Here is a 13,473-nt window from a genome sequence, read left to right on the forward strand (position 1 = left end):
GGTTATATCCTGCCAGCCGTGCTGCTCGGTGCCGGCCCGCGGCCACGTGGCTCAGACACCCCCTTGCATTGCGCTCCCAAGCTGGCCTGGCCCAGGGGGTCCAGCTGAAACCATTGCTGCGGTTTGCAGGGACAGGGACCCGACCCCTTGGGAACACTCGCTGCACCCCAGCAAAGGCACTTCTCGGCCACTCGCCACATGGGGTGATCTCAAGAGCCATCTTGCTTTCCCTGTATCCTTCGCATGCCTGGAACCCGGCCCTGGGCAAGCACTGAGAGGAGCTGCCCACCGGGGACTCCTTCCAACCTCCCTCAGCCCTGGCTCGGCTTGTGCCCCCAGCAGGGGGGCTGAGCCCTTCCCCCTCTCTGCCCTTTAACCCACCTTGATGTAACCCGGCTGGCGATGGCCCTCTGGTGGCATCAGGCTTTGGGCAGCAGCATGTATCAGGGGTGTATTTTTCCTGAGGTCTGGGACAGGAGTGGGGTTCACTGGTTAGAGCTGGTGGGGAAGGGGAGCCAGGACTCCCACATTCTCTCCCTGGCTCTGGGAGGGGAGTAGGGTCTAGTGGTTAGAGCAGGGGCGTGGGGGGCACTGGGGGACAGGACTCCTGGGTTCTATTCCTCTCTTTACAGTGCCATCAGTCACTCTGCGTGGCCCTTTTGCCATTCGTTTCCTCCCCTGCTGCAAAGGCGGGAGGTGCGATGCAGCCTGGCTGCGGGGTCCCGGGCTCCCGTTCACGCACAGCTCCTCCCTGCACGTGCCAGAGATCCAGCGGGACCAGCGAAAACAGACACTCACGACAGACTGTTTATTTCCAAGCAGCTGGCTGCCCGGTTCAGAGCAGGGCCTGGGAAGACTCTCACCCTAGTGTCACAGAGTGTGGGGGAGTCAGGGCCCTGCACCCCCCACTTCCTGCGATTCACCAGGACTCTCAGCCAGCCAGGAAAGCAGAAGGTTTATTAGCCGACAGGACACAGTCCCAAGCAGAGTGTGTAGGTACAACCAGGACCCCTCAATCAAGTCCTGCTGGGGGGGTTCAGGGAGCTTAGACCCCAGCCTGGGGATCCCTGCGTTGCACCCCCCAGCCCAAGACTGAAAACAAAACCACCTCCAGCAGCTCTCTCCCCCCTCCCCCTCCCCTTTGTTCAGTCTCGGGGCAGAAGGTGTCACTTCTCCCCAACCCCTCCTGGCTCGGGTTACAGCTCAGGGAGCTTCCTTCCCATCCCCCATGTGACCCCCTGCGACATGCCCAGGTCACATCCCCCCCACCCACTCCCTGCTCTGCCACATCTAGTCCCTGGCTACAGTTAGTGCAGGAGGGGGAATGGAGGGGAGCCCCAGCTCCAGAGCCAGGACAGGGAGGCGGGTGGGGCGGGAGGGATGCAGGCTGTGCAGGGCGGGGTTTTAAGATTGCAAAAAGAGAAGCAGTTCCAGGCAGGGCGAAGCTGGAGCCTGGCTGGGAGCTCAGATCTCCTGGGCTTTCTCCGGGTCCGGCGGGAGGATGCAGTCAGAGGCCAGTAGCGGCTCCTTGCTCCCCGTCGCCTCGGCCCCCTCCTGAAAGCAGGGCAGAGGATTAGGGCTCCAGCACCGAACAGCGCAGCCAGCTGAGGGTGACGATGCCCATAGCTCTGCACTGCCACAGCGCACACAACCTGGGCAAGCTTCTGCCCCCCACAACCCCCCGGGCTGGCACAGGCCCCCCTGGGCACAGAGGAGAGTCCTGCCGTGGCCTGAGCTCCTCTGCTGAGGAGAGTCCAGTGAGCAGACGGGTCCTGACCCCTTCGCGCTCTGCCGCTCCCAAGCCCCCCCGGGACACTGAGGGTCTCCCAGCTCGGGGGCTCAGACCGCGCCCCAGGCGCTGGGCTGGGCAGACAGGCAGGGCCGGGGGGAGGAGCAGGAAGGGCTCCCCAGGACTGCCTGCCCCCTTCTGTTATCACAAGTAGCCTGTGATGCTAACGGGATGGGGCTGCCCCACACAGACATAAGAACGGCCGTACCGGGTCAGATCAAGGGTCCATCCAGCCCAGGATCTGTCTGCCGACAGTGGCCAATGCCAGGTGTCCCAGAGGGAGTGAACCTAACAGGCAATGATCAGTGATCTCTCTCGTGCCGTCCATCTCCACCCTCTGACAAACAGAGGCTAGGGACACCATTCCTTACCCAGCCTGGCTAATAGCCATTCATGGACTTAACTGGATACATTCATGGTGGTTCTCTTTTAGAAATGGGGTGGGGGGAGGCGCTGCCAGCCAATCAGACAGCGTCGTCCACTCCACCCATTTTGTACTGAGCCCAGCACATCAGGTTACACCGCAGCTTTCAGTAGCTGGCACTGACAGGGCAACGGGCCCACTGCTCCCCGACTTGTGCTCCATGCTGGGGGGGACTCCCGGGGGGGTGAGGGGTCTCCTGGATCTCCACAGCAGCCCAGGGAGGGGTCATCTCAGCTACCCAGGAGCCCTGCTGGGACGTCTCCGCCCCTGCCACCCCCATACAGCACTAGGGTGCGTCTCCCCAGATCACTGACCCACCAATCCTCATGCCAGCCCTGGGGAGGCAGAGGGAAGCCCCTGGGCCAGGGCCCCCCACTGCTGGGAGATCAGCTGGGGCCCCCTAGAGACGCTCCTGCTCCCCCGTTACCTGCTTCCTGCAGCACAGGGCCCAGCAGCCGTACAGGAAGGAGTAGGAGGCGATGCAGAGGCCGGTGGCCATGGTCAGTAGCAGCAGCAGCCGCACGCCCAGGAACAGGTTCTGGGAACAGTGGAGGGGACAGGCAGCACCACAGTCACGGGGTCCCACCCTGCCGGGCCGGGAGCCAGCCAGCTCCGAGGGCTCCATGCGCAGACAGCGGCTGGAACAGCCAGAGCAGTGTGCACAGCGGGGGCTCTGCCAGGGGCCTGCTACCGGGCCGGCACTAGCAGGCGGGGGCCCTGGCTGGGCTCGGGGGCTGGTCCCTCATTTCAGCCCCATGGGCCTCATTCTAGTTCCCATGCTCTTGCTGGGGGGCAAGCCCCACAGAGGCCATCCCGGGCGCTGCCCCCAGGGGCAGTATGGAGCCCGTGCGTCAGATCCTTCCAGCCAAGCCTCGCCCAGCACCACCGCGATCGGGGGAGGGGCCCAGCCCCAAGGTCACGTGGCAGAGTCAGGATAGAACCCAGGAGTCCTGGGGCTCGGATCACCATAGCACAGCGGCCTCCCACTCCTGCAGGAGGAGACGCACGTCCCACTGGCTAAACTCTGCCTCAGTGACCTGGACATCCTGCCAGACTGAGCCTCTCCACGGGGGTGTGTGTGACCCTTCTCTGCACAGGGACACTGAGGGGCGGGGAGCCCCCTCAGCCTGGGGACACTGGGGGGGCAGGGGGTGACCCTCCTCTGCACAGGGTCTCTGGGGCAGGAAACAGAATCCCTAGGAGTGACCGTTGGCCAGCTGGAAGAGGCTCCAGGCCCCGTGGGTCCCATGCAGAGCTGCTGGGGGGGGGGGGGGTGTCTCCCACCGGGTGGGACCCCGGGTGTGCACCTCTGCCTTCAGCTGGCCGGGGCAAGGGACAGCCCAGTCCCTGCTGGTGCCTGCAGAGAGGGGTCCCGTTGCTGCAGCGTGGGGGGCCGGGGGTGCTGTGGTGACCGTGCCGGGGGAGGCTGCTCACCTCAAAGCTCCTGAACTCTTGCCTGCAGTTGCGCTGCCTCCAGGAGTCATCGGAGCCCGAGGGCGGGGATGGGACTGAGTCACACACGTAGGAGCCTTCGACGCGGGGGAAATCCCACACCATGTTCCGTGCCCCTATGATCACAGCCACGGTGGCCGAGACAGCGCTGGCCAGGGTGAGCAACAAGGCTAGCCAGACCTGAGGGGGAGGGGACACATCGGGTGAGGCACGGGCCTCTCGTCCCCGCGCAAGGCCATGGGCCAGCCCCAGGCTGCAGGGATGGAGGTGACACCGCAGGGTGGGGGGCTGCCCAGCTCCTCCCACTGGCAGACGGGGTGCTACTGAGGGAGCAGGGCACATGGGGGGGCACGCTGGCTCTGTGCATCATGAGGCCACTCGGGAAAAGGAGGCAGCAAGAGAGAAAAGCCGAGGAGGAGGTGCCCTTCCCTTCCCAGCTGGGTCTGAGTGTCCCTGATCTCAGAGCCTCAGCGCTGCAGGCCCCCAGCCCCCAGGCTGCAATGCAAGAGGGGCTGATACAGAGAAGTCAGGACCAGTCAGAGCACTTCCCATGTCACCATGAAAGCTCACTCCTGGAAAGCTGGGTGAGGTAATACGGGTGGTGGGGGGGTAAATATATATCAAGCTGGGTGAGGTAAATATTTTATTGGACCAGCTTCTGTTGGTGAGAGAGTCAGACCGACCCCCTTCTTCCCCAAGGCCCCCGCCTCTCCTCCTCCCCAGGAGCCGGGCTTGCTGGAGCTCTGTTCTTTCCCCCTCCCCTCGCTGATTAGCTGTCTGTCCCCCTCCTGCTGGGAGACAGCTGATCGGGGAGGCAGGGAGGGGGCAGGGTTTGTGCAGCACACTAGCCTGGCAGAGCCTGCCTGCAGGAGCCCAGCTTGCTGGAGCTCAGTTCTTCCCCTCCCCTCCCTGCGGTGGGATCAGCTGTCTCCCCCCTGCTGGGAGACACAGCTGGTCGGCGGGGGTGGGGTATGCAGCACGCTGGGGGAAGCCGGGCAGGCCCAGCTTCAGAGCGGAGCATGGGCCCTGCCCCTGGCGCCATGGTAACCCCACCTAAGGCTCCACATTTTTTGAAAATGTGCTGAGGGGCAGCAGCTGCTTCCCCTGCACCCCACTAGCTACGCTACCGTTCTGCCCACCCGGCTTGGACTCCCGCAGGATCCTGCCCCCAGGACTCCCGCATCCGGCCCGGCCAGCTGAGCTACAGCGCGGCTGTTGGAGACACGCCCGGCCGGAGTCACTGACTCTGCGTGACAGAGACACACACGCGCCTGCCTCCCCGTCAGCCGCTCCAACGGGGGCGACCAGCCCCAGGGAAAAAAATCGGCTCCTTATTACCAGCCGGGACAGGTCTGGTTCTGCTCCAGCCAGGGGCTCTCATCCGGGCCCTGCCTGCCGGAGCCAAGGGCCGTCTGCCCCAGAGCCCCCTCCCCTGCCCGGACTGGGCTCCGGGCGCCTGCAGCCCACACTCACAGCACCGCTGACCCCTCCCCTCCCGTCCCCTGACGGGGCTCCAGGATCCTGCAGCCCGCGCTCACGGCACCGCCAGCCCCTCCCCCGCCCAGCCCGCGCTCACGGCACCGCCGGCCCCTCCCCAGCCCAGCCCGCGCTCACGGCACCGCCGGCCCCTCCTCTGGGGACACTAACCCAACGAGCTCCGGCAGCCCCTGCCGTGAGGCAGGTTTCCCAGCCCTCGGCTCATCCCTGTGGCTCCTTCCTGACCCTTTCCCATTCGTCACCATCCTTCCGGAAGTGCCAACACCAGTCAGGCCTGCTCCCCCTCACCTGGGCGTCGGGGTCCAGGCAGTGCGGCTGCCCTCACGGGAAACGGGGTCAGGCTGGGAGCAGCCGGTCGCTGGGGCCCACACCCAGGGCACTTCCCTTCAGTACAAAGCAGAGCCCCCTGGAGGCAGCAGCCCGTGCCCGGCCCCCCACTCACCCCGCAGCCGGCCCCCTGGCCCCCCACTCACCCAGCAGCCGGGGCCCGGCCCCCCACTCACCCAGCAGCCTGGGCCCGGCCCCCAACTCACCCAGCAGCCGGTGCCCGGCCCCCTGGCCCCTCACTCACCCAGCAGCCTGGGCCCGGCCCCCCACTCACCCAGCAGCCAGTGCCACGCTTCTCGCTCACAATGCAAGAGACTCCCGAGATGATGAGCTGCGGAAGGGAAACCAGGGTGAGTGCGGTGCAGGCTGGGGCACTGCCAGGAGAGAGACCTCACCCCCAGCACCCACCCCAAGGTCCCCAGCAAAGATGCAGGGGTTGCTGTGCCCTGGGGTTTCCTCTGGGCCAGCCGACAGTCCCTGGGGCCCACGGGAGCACAGCGTGGTGGGGATCAGGACAGAGCGTGGGCTGGCCCATGCCAGAGGGGACCGGAAAACCGGTCACTCGCTGACGAGCCATGTCCCTCTAACGAGCCCCAGCAGCCACTGGAGCCCAAGAACTGCAGCTGCGAAGCTGCTTTGGGCATTACAGAGAGACCCCCCGAATCCCAGCTCAAGAGCTCACGCCCGGGGAGACAGGGCCGGCTTTGGGCTGAGAAGCAGCTGCAGAAGTCCCACCCCACGGGCTCTTTGTTTCCCAGGAACAGGCCCCTGAGTGGGGTCTGGAGCAGGGGAGCCAGTGGCTGCTGCTCCGAGCGGCAGGGCAGGGCTGTGTGTGACTCACCAGAGCGCCTGTCCAGAACGGGGATCCCGACCAGAACTCCGCCGTGTCCGGCGCGAAGCAGAGCATCACGCCAATGGCCCCGCACACGATCCCGAGCAGCACCTGGGAGGCCTGCAAGATCCACCCACAGGAGTCAGCGGATGGACACTGCAGCCTGCCTCACCCCACACCCATCTCCTCTCCCTCCTCACAGCTAGAAACAGTTCTCACAGAGGCAGGACCAAGTCTCCCTAGTTTGCTTATGAGACTATCATGTGAGACAGTGTCAGAGTCTTGCAAAATCAAGATCCATCACGTCTACAGCTTCCCCCACCCAGGGACCCTGTCGCAGGAGGAAATTCGGCTGATTTGGGATAATTTATCCATGACAAATCCATGTGAGCAAGACACGAGAAGTCATTCTTCCACTCTACTCTGCGCTGGTTAGGCCTCAGCTGGAGTATTGTGTCCGGTTCTGGGCACCGCATTTCAAGAAAGATGTGGAGAAAGTGGAGAGGGTCCAGAGAAGAGCAACAAGAATGATTAAAGGTCTTGAGAACATGACCTAGGAAGGAGGCTGAAAGAATTGGGGGTTTGTTTAGTTTGGAAAAGAGAAGACTGAGAAGGGACATGATAGCAGTTTTCAGGTATCTAAAAGGGTGTCATGAGGAGGAGGGAGAAAACTTGTTCACCTTCCCCTCTAAGGACAGAGCAAGAAGCAATGGGCTTAAACTGCATCAAGGGAGGTTTAGGTTGGACATTAGGAAAAAGTTCCTAACTGTCAGGGTGGTTAAACACTGGAATAAATTGCCTAGGGAGGTTGTGGAATCTCCATCTCTGGAGATATTTAAGAGTAGGTTAGATAAATGTCTATCAGGGATGGTCTAGACAGTATTTGGTCCTGCCATGAGGGCAGGGGACTGGACTCGATGACCTCTCGAGGTCCCTTCCAGTCCTAGAGTCTATGAAAACTCATGCTGGCTGTTCCTTAGACCCGATTTTCCTCTAGGTGCTTACAAACGGATTGTAAGCCACACTCCTGCTCACCGGGCTCTCCCCCCTAAGCACCTCTGTGTCCCTGCGGCACCACGATCTCAGCCCCGTCCTGCCACGGCGGCACTTACCCCCAGCACTTTCTGCTCCCCGCGGCAGCAGCCCTTGGCAAGGCCCTGGCTGGCGGGTGCCCCAGGCCTGGCGGGTGCCCCAGGCCTGGCCCTCGCCTGTTGCACGGACCTGACCAGGAAGGCCAGCGATGACTCCTGGCTGACGTTGATGTTGATGATGGTCTTGTCCGAGCCCTCAGAGGAAACCTCCATGTTGTTCAGCTTCACCACGCTGGTCGGCATCCTGACCCCGTTCTGAAACGGAGGGGGGAGTGAGAGCAGAGCCCAACCTGTGTGCCCCCCAGGCCCGACCTGCGCAGCCCCCACGCCGACACACCCACTAGAACAGGGGTTCCCCAGACCACTGTGCCCCACTGAGCACAGCGATGCCAACACCTCCTGGCCGCTTGGGAAGGGGCCGTTTCAAACAGGCCTGGGAACGGTGCAACGGCGGCTGGATGCCATAGGGCTTGTGAGAGGGAATCAGCCCAGGGCCCATCTCCAGCAGTGGCAGGGAAGGGGCTGCAACCCCTGCAGTGGGCAGTGACGGGATAACCTGAGATGGGATCTCCCCACAGGGTCAGCATCTTCCTCTGCCCCATTGTTAGGGGTCAATTTATGCCCTGAAGCAGGCGGGTTCATAGCCCTTCCCACACGAATCCTCACCACACTGACTCTCGATGTTCTCATTAGCCATAGATTCGGCCAGTCTATTCTGAATCATGCTAAGGTCGGCCTCGGTTAGATCCTGTGGCATTGAGTTCCACAGGTTAACTCGTGTGGTGTGGAAAAACAATTTCCTTTCATCCACCCACTCCCAGCACTACCTTATTTTCTTTCCATTGTGCCAGCAAATTTCTAATCACTTAAAAATGACCAAGCTATTAGGAGTGGTTTGGTATGTATCCTGTGCACACTCGCTGTGCCAGGACCCCAGTGTGTGAGGTGCTGTACGTACACCGAACAAAGGGATGGCCCCTGCCCCAAGGAGCTGACAACCTAAGTCTAAGCCAAGAGACAAAGCCAGCCGGGGAGCACAAGGGAACGGTGAGCAGAGCAGCCGGGGAAGCTGCAGGGTGTCACTGTGCCATGGCCAGGCCAAGGTCCAGAGCAGCAAGTAGCTGTGTCCCCCGCCCTGTAACCTGGGGTGCCTGTTTCTCTGCTGCAGCCACCGGCCTGTCTGCTCCCCCAGCGGGACACGGCCCAGCTCGCATGGCCCAGCCCCAGGCCAGCAGGGCTCGGGTGCTGTGCAGGAGATGGGAGTGGAACAGGGCTCTGCAAACCCCCCCCCCCCTGAGGCCTCTTGCAGTTTCCTGTCCGGTCCCGCAATCCCCGCCCCGGCCCCAGCCCCAGCCCCAGCCCCGTGCCTCCCTCCTGCAATCCCCGGCACGAGGGTGGGTTGTGGGGAGCTCCCCCCGCGGGGGTCAGGCATGGGGGGCAGCCCGGGGGGGGAAACAGGGAGCGGCACGGGGCGGTTGTGGGGAGCTCCCCGCGGGGGGCAGGCATGGGGGGCAGCCCGGGGGGGAGGGAGCGGCACGGGGGGGGGTTGCGGGGAGCTCCCCCGCGGGGGGCAGGCATGGGGGGCAGCCCGGGGGGGGAGCTCCCCCGCGGGGGGCAGGCATGGGGGGGGCAGCCCGGGGGGAGCAGGGAGCCGCTGGCAGGTCACAGCCCCGCCCCCCCGCAGCAGAAACCCCCAAAGCAAATGGCTGGAAACACGAACCGGCCCCGCCGGACCCCGCGCAGCTCCCGGACCCCGAAGTGCGCAGTCCGCGGCCCGTGTGCGCTGAGCATGCGCAGCTCATCTGCCGACGCCACTGCCCTGCCCTGCCCCTGCCCTTACACCCGCGGGGTTCCGCGGGGGCTGTTCCCAGGGGGGCAAAGCGGCGAATCGGAGCGGGGGGGCGGGGTCTGAGCAGGGGGCGGGAGCTGGAGGCCGGGGCAGGAGGGGGCTGAAGGGGAACTCAGGGCTGGGGGAGCAGCAGGGGTGACAGGCAAAGCCCGGCCCGGGGGGGGGCACAGGGGGGCAGCAGTTACCCCAGGGGCACTGGGACCCCCCCCGATTGCAAAAATGGTGGGGGGCAAAGGGGCTTTTGTATTTCCCCTCCCCCAGGCCGGCTCCCCACTGCCCGGTCCCCGCTCTGAGCTCCCCGGCCGAGGCTCCGGCTACACCCCAAAGCTCCAAGCGCGGCCGCGGTGCCAGCACCCCGGGAACCCAGCGCCGCCAGGGGCTGAGCTCCGCGCGCCGGAGCCGAGCCGGAACGTGCTCAGACTCGCTGTGCTGGGGTGTGGGGTGGGGGATTTTTCACACCCCTGAGCCAGCGAGTTCCAGCACGTTCACTTGCCAGCGTAGAGAATCCCTGAGACTTGATTCAGTGAAACACTCGACCCAGATCCCCTCAGACACAACGAATCCCTTCTCCTTGTACCTGATGGCAAAGAGTCTCCGAGCAGTTTCCAAGTTGTTTTAGCTGCTGCTGGGATTCCCTGGATTTTTAATTCTCATTTTTTCTTCTCCTTTTTAGAGCAGATGTTTATTCTGTTGGATCATCTGACTTCCACTCCGACTGGCTTTCTGGCCTAGTGTCAACACTTGCTTTGGAGTCGCTCCACCACTGGGAATTGCATTTTTGCAACTGTTATTTCGCCTCTCAGTCCAGCCCTTGGTGTTTTTCCACATGCCGTTGTGTACAGCTTGACTCTCAACTATTCAACAAAGGCAGAAAGCTCTTCTAACCAGAGAGAGATCGTGTGGTGCTTGTTCACGTCGCATTGTGTCCACTGCAGTGGTCAGCATTAGTTTCTTCTGCTCCTAATGAAAATAGCAGGGTAGGTTTGCTTATTGTGCTAGGCCAGGGGTTCTCCAACCATGCGCTGCGGCTTGTAAGGGAAAGCCGCTAGATGGCCATGAGACACTGTTTAACTGAGCGTCCACATGTGCAGCCCTTCGCAGCTCTCAGGAACTGCTAATGGTAAGAATTCACTCTCTCTCTGCTACAAGTTGCAAATTGCTACAGAGAGCGTCTCACATCCCTATGGTGTGAGAAACTGCTACCTGTAGGAATTCGCTTCATCACATATATAGCAGTGTAGCAAGTAGCACATCCCTACAGATTGCAGTTTCTTACACGCGTGTGTGAAAATGCTCTCTGTAGGATCGTGCTACCTGCATCAGTGACACGTCCTACTTTGCTAAAAAAGGCCATCTGATGTAGCTAATTTAAGCAGTCTCACGTGTAAAACCAACCTGATAGCTTTGGTTGATCACAGGATGACTATGAGCTGCCAATAGTGATATGGCCATGAAAAAAGCTAATGCAGTCTTGGGATGCCTCAGGCGAGGTATTTCCAGTAGAGATAAGGAGGTGTTAGTACTGTTATATAAAGCACTGGTGAGACCTCATCTGGAATAGTGTGTGCAGTTCTGGGCTCCCATGTTTAAGAAGGGTGAATTCAAACTGGAGCAGGTTCAGAGACGGGCTACTAGGATGATCCGAGGAATGGAAGGAGACTCAAAGAGCTTGGCCTAACCAAAGGAAGGCTGAGGGGAGATATGATTGCTCTCTATAAATATATCAGAGGGATAAATACCAGGGAGGGAGAGGAATTATTTAAGCTTAGTACCAATGTGGACACAAGAACAAATGGATATAAACTGGACACTAGGAAGTTTAGACTTGAAATTAGATGAAGGTTTCTAACCATCAGAGGAGTGAAGTTCTGGAACAGCCTTCCAAGGGGAGTAGTGGGGGCAAAAGACATATCTGGCTTCAAGACTAAGCTTGATAAGTTTATGGAGGGGATGGTATGATGGGATAGCCTAATTTTGGCAATTAATTCGTCTTTGACTGCTAGAGGTAAATATACTCAATGGTCTGTGATGGGATGTTAGATGGGTTGGGATCTGAGTTACTACAGAGAATTCTTTCCTGGGTGCTGGCTGGTGAGTCTTGCCCACATGCTCAGGGTTTAGCTGATCACCATATTTAGGGTCGGGAAGGAATTTTCCTCCAGAGCAGATTGGCAGAAGCCCTGGTGGTTTTTTGCCTTCCTCTGCAGCGTGGGGCACGGGTCACTTGCTGGAGGATTCTCTGCAGCTTGAGGTCTTCAAACCACAATTTGAGGACTTCAGTAACTCAGACATAGGTCAGGGGTTTGATACATGAGTGGGTGGGTGAGATTCTGTGGCCTGCGTTGTGCAGGAGGTCAGACTAGATGATCATAATGGTCCCTTCTGACCTAAAGTCCATGAGTCTATGATTCTTTAACAGTGTAACAAGCCTTGTGGATGGGGGGAAGTGGTCGACATGGTCTGTCTTGCCTTTAGTGAGGCTTTTGATACTGTCTCACATGACCTTCTCATAAACAAACTAGGGAAATACAACCTAGATGGAGCTAAAATAAGATGGGTGCAAAACTAGTTGGAAAACAGTTCCGACAGTAGTTATCAGTGATTCACAGGCTGAAAGGGCGTAACGAGTGGGGTTCTCCAGGGATCAGGTCTGGATAAGTTTCTATTCCAAATCTTAATCAGTGATTGAGCTAATGGCATAGAAGCTACACTTATAAAGTTTGTGAATGACTGCCCAGGAAGGAGCATTGCGGAAAGGGATCTGGGGGGCTCCTAGTGGACCACAAGCTGAATATGAGTGAACAGTGTAACGCTGCTGCTGCTGCAAAAAGAACAGCACTCTGGGATGTCCGCTCTGCTCTGCGCTGGTTAGGCCTCAGCTGGAGTATTGCGTCCAGTTCTGGGTGCCACGTTTCAGGAAAGATGTGGACAAACTGGAGAAAGTCCAGGGGAGGGGGGGGGAATGTAAGGTCTAGAGAACATGACCTATGAGGGAAGATTGAAACATAACAGTTTTCAAGAATGTAAAAATCAAGTAGCATCTTTTGACAGAAGCTGTTTCTTACAATCTATACGTATCACTCACTGCTACAGATGCACGTTTCTACGCGGAGCAATTTCACATAGATTACAGTGCAAGGAACTGCTGCCTGTAGGCATTTGCTACATCAGCTAGCAGTTTACCACAATGGCAGTCAGTCTCTTACAATCTATACAGATCAATAACTGATACTGGTTGCACAGTACTACGGGGAGCAGTTTACTACACTACACCTGTCCCACCCCAGCTCGCCGCAGCTCATTCCCAGACTGCAGCGGGCAGGCTCGGGGCGGTGTAAAGCTCCACTTCTCTGCTGGGTTTTGCCCTGGGGTGCCCCCGCTGGAAGCTGAGCGAGCCCCAGGGCTGTGCCAGGCCGTGGGGCCCTCGAGCGGGCAGCCCCAACCCAGCCAGAGCAGCGGGGCGCCCAGGCTCTCCCCCGCGTGTGGGGGGCTCGGCCCAGAGACAGCCCCCCGGGAACCCGCAGCCCAGGCCTGGCTGGGCTCGCTTCCTCCCTGGAGAGTACCCAGCGGGGCAGGCAGGGCTGTGGGGGCCGCCCGGGTCGGGGTGTGGGGAGCCCGGTGCAGAGAGGCGAGGTGGGGAGCTGGGGGTGCAGCGCTGGGGGGGGGGGTTACCCTGTGCACCTGGGGATCATGTACCTCCCTGGCCCATGCCAGACGTGGCCAGCCCCGGCACAGGCTGCTCTGGTTTGCAACCCAGGATGGTGCAGGCCTGTCTGGATTCCCCAGGGCTGGCAGGGTGGGGGTGAGTGGGGCGAAGCCGGGGGAAGGCGAGAGCCGGTGGGTAGGGGACCCCGGCGCACCGCAGCTCCAGGGGATGGTGGGGAACCCCGGCTGAGCCTCGACTTCAGGGGACATGGGAGGAAGCAAAGGGGAGGCGGAGGCCGGCACCAGACAAGGAATTGCCCCCTGCCCTCGGGCCAAAGCCCAGCTGGCGGGAGCCCGGCAGCACAGTCCAGCCGCAGGCCCCTGTGCAGACAAGTACCAGAGGAGACGTCTCCAGCCCCCAGTCTCCCTGGCCCTGCGCAGGAGAAGTATCTGCCCCACGGATGGGCGAGCGGGGACCAGGAGCAGGCAGTGGATTTTCCCTCCGTGCAGGGCCTTGGTGAGGCCGACACGTGCACGGCTCTGGTGGCCACACTGCAAACAGGGGGC

At 60.9% G+C, this 13,473-nt stretch overlaps 1 protein-coding gene across 2 annotated transcripts; it reads right to left on the minus strand.

Moving 5' to 3' along the window:
* Nucleotides 1–1,402: 1,402 nt before the first annotated feature.
* LOC120399658 (transmembrane protein 176B-like) lies at nt 1,403–9,989 on the minus strand. Of its 2 annotated transcripts, none has more exons than XM_039528118.1 (7): nt 9,839–9,989; nt 7,434–7,667; nt 6,331–6,441; nt 5,764–5,820; nt 3,648–3,845; nt 2,641–2,751; nt 1,403–1,554 (listed from the first exon to the last, which is right to left on the minus strand). In XM_039528118.1, the coding sequence occupies exons 2-7, from the start codon at nt 7,653–7,655 to the stop codon at nt 1,465–1,467; spliced, it is 789 nt and encodes a 262-aa protein (XP_039384052.1). In that variant the 5' UTR covers nt 7,656–7,667; nt 9,839–9,989; the 3' UTR covers nt 1,403–1,464. The 2 variants fall into 2 exon arrangements, with proteins under 2 accessions (XP_039384052.1, XP_039384051.1); XM_039528117.1 differs by lacking the exon at nt 9,839–9,989 and adding an exon at nt 9,133–9,272.
* Between the last annotated feature and the right edge of the window lie 3,484 nt (nt 9,990–13,473).

Source organism: Mauremys reevesii, linkage group 2 (genome assembly GCF_016161935.1).
Source record: "Mauremys reevesii isolate NIE-2019 linkage group 2, ASM1616193v1, whole genome shotgun sequence".
In the NCBI taxonomy this organism is placed as follows: domain Eukaryota; kingdom Metazoa; phylum Chordata; order Testudines; family Geoemydidae; genus Mauremys; species Mauremys reevesii.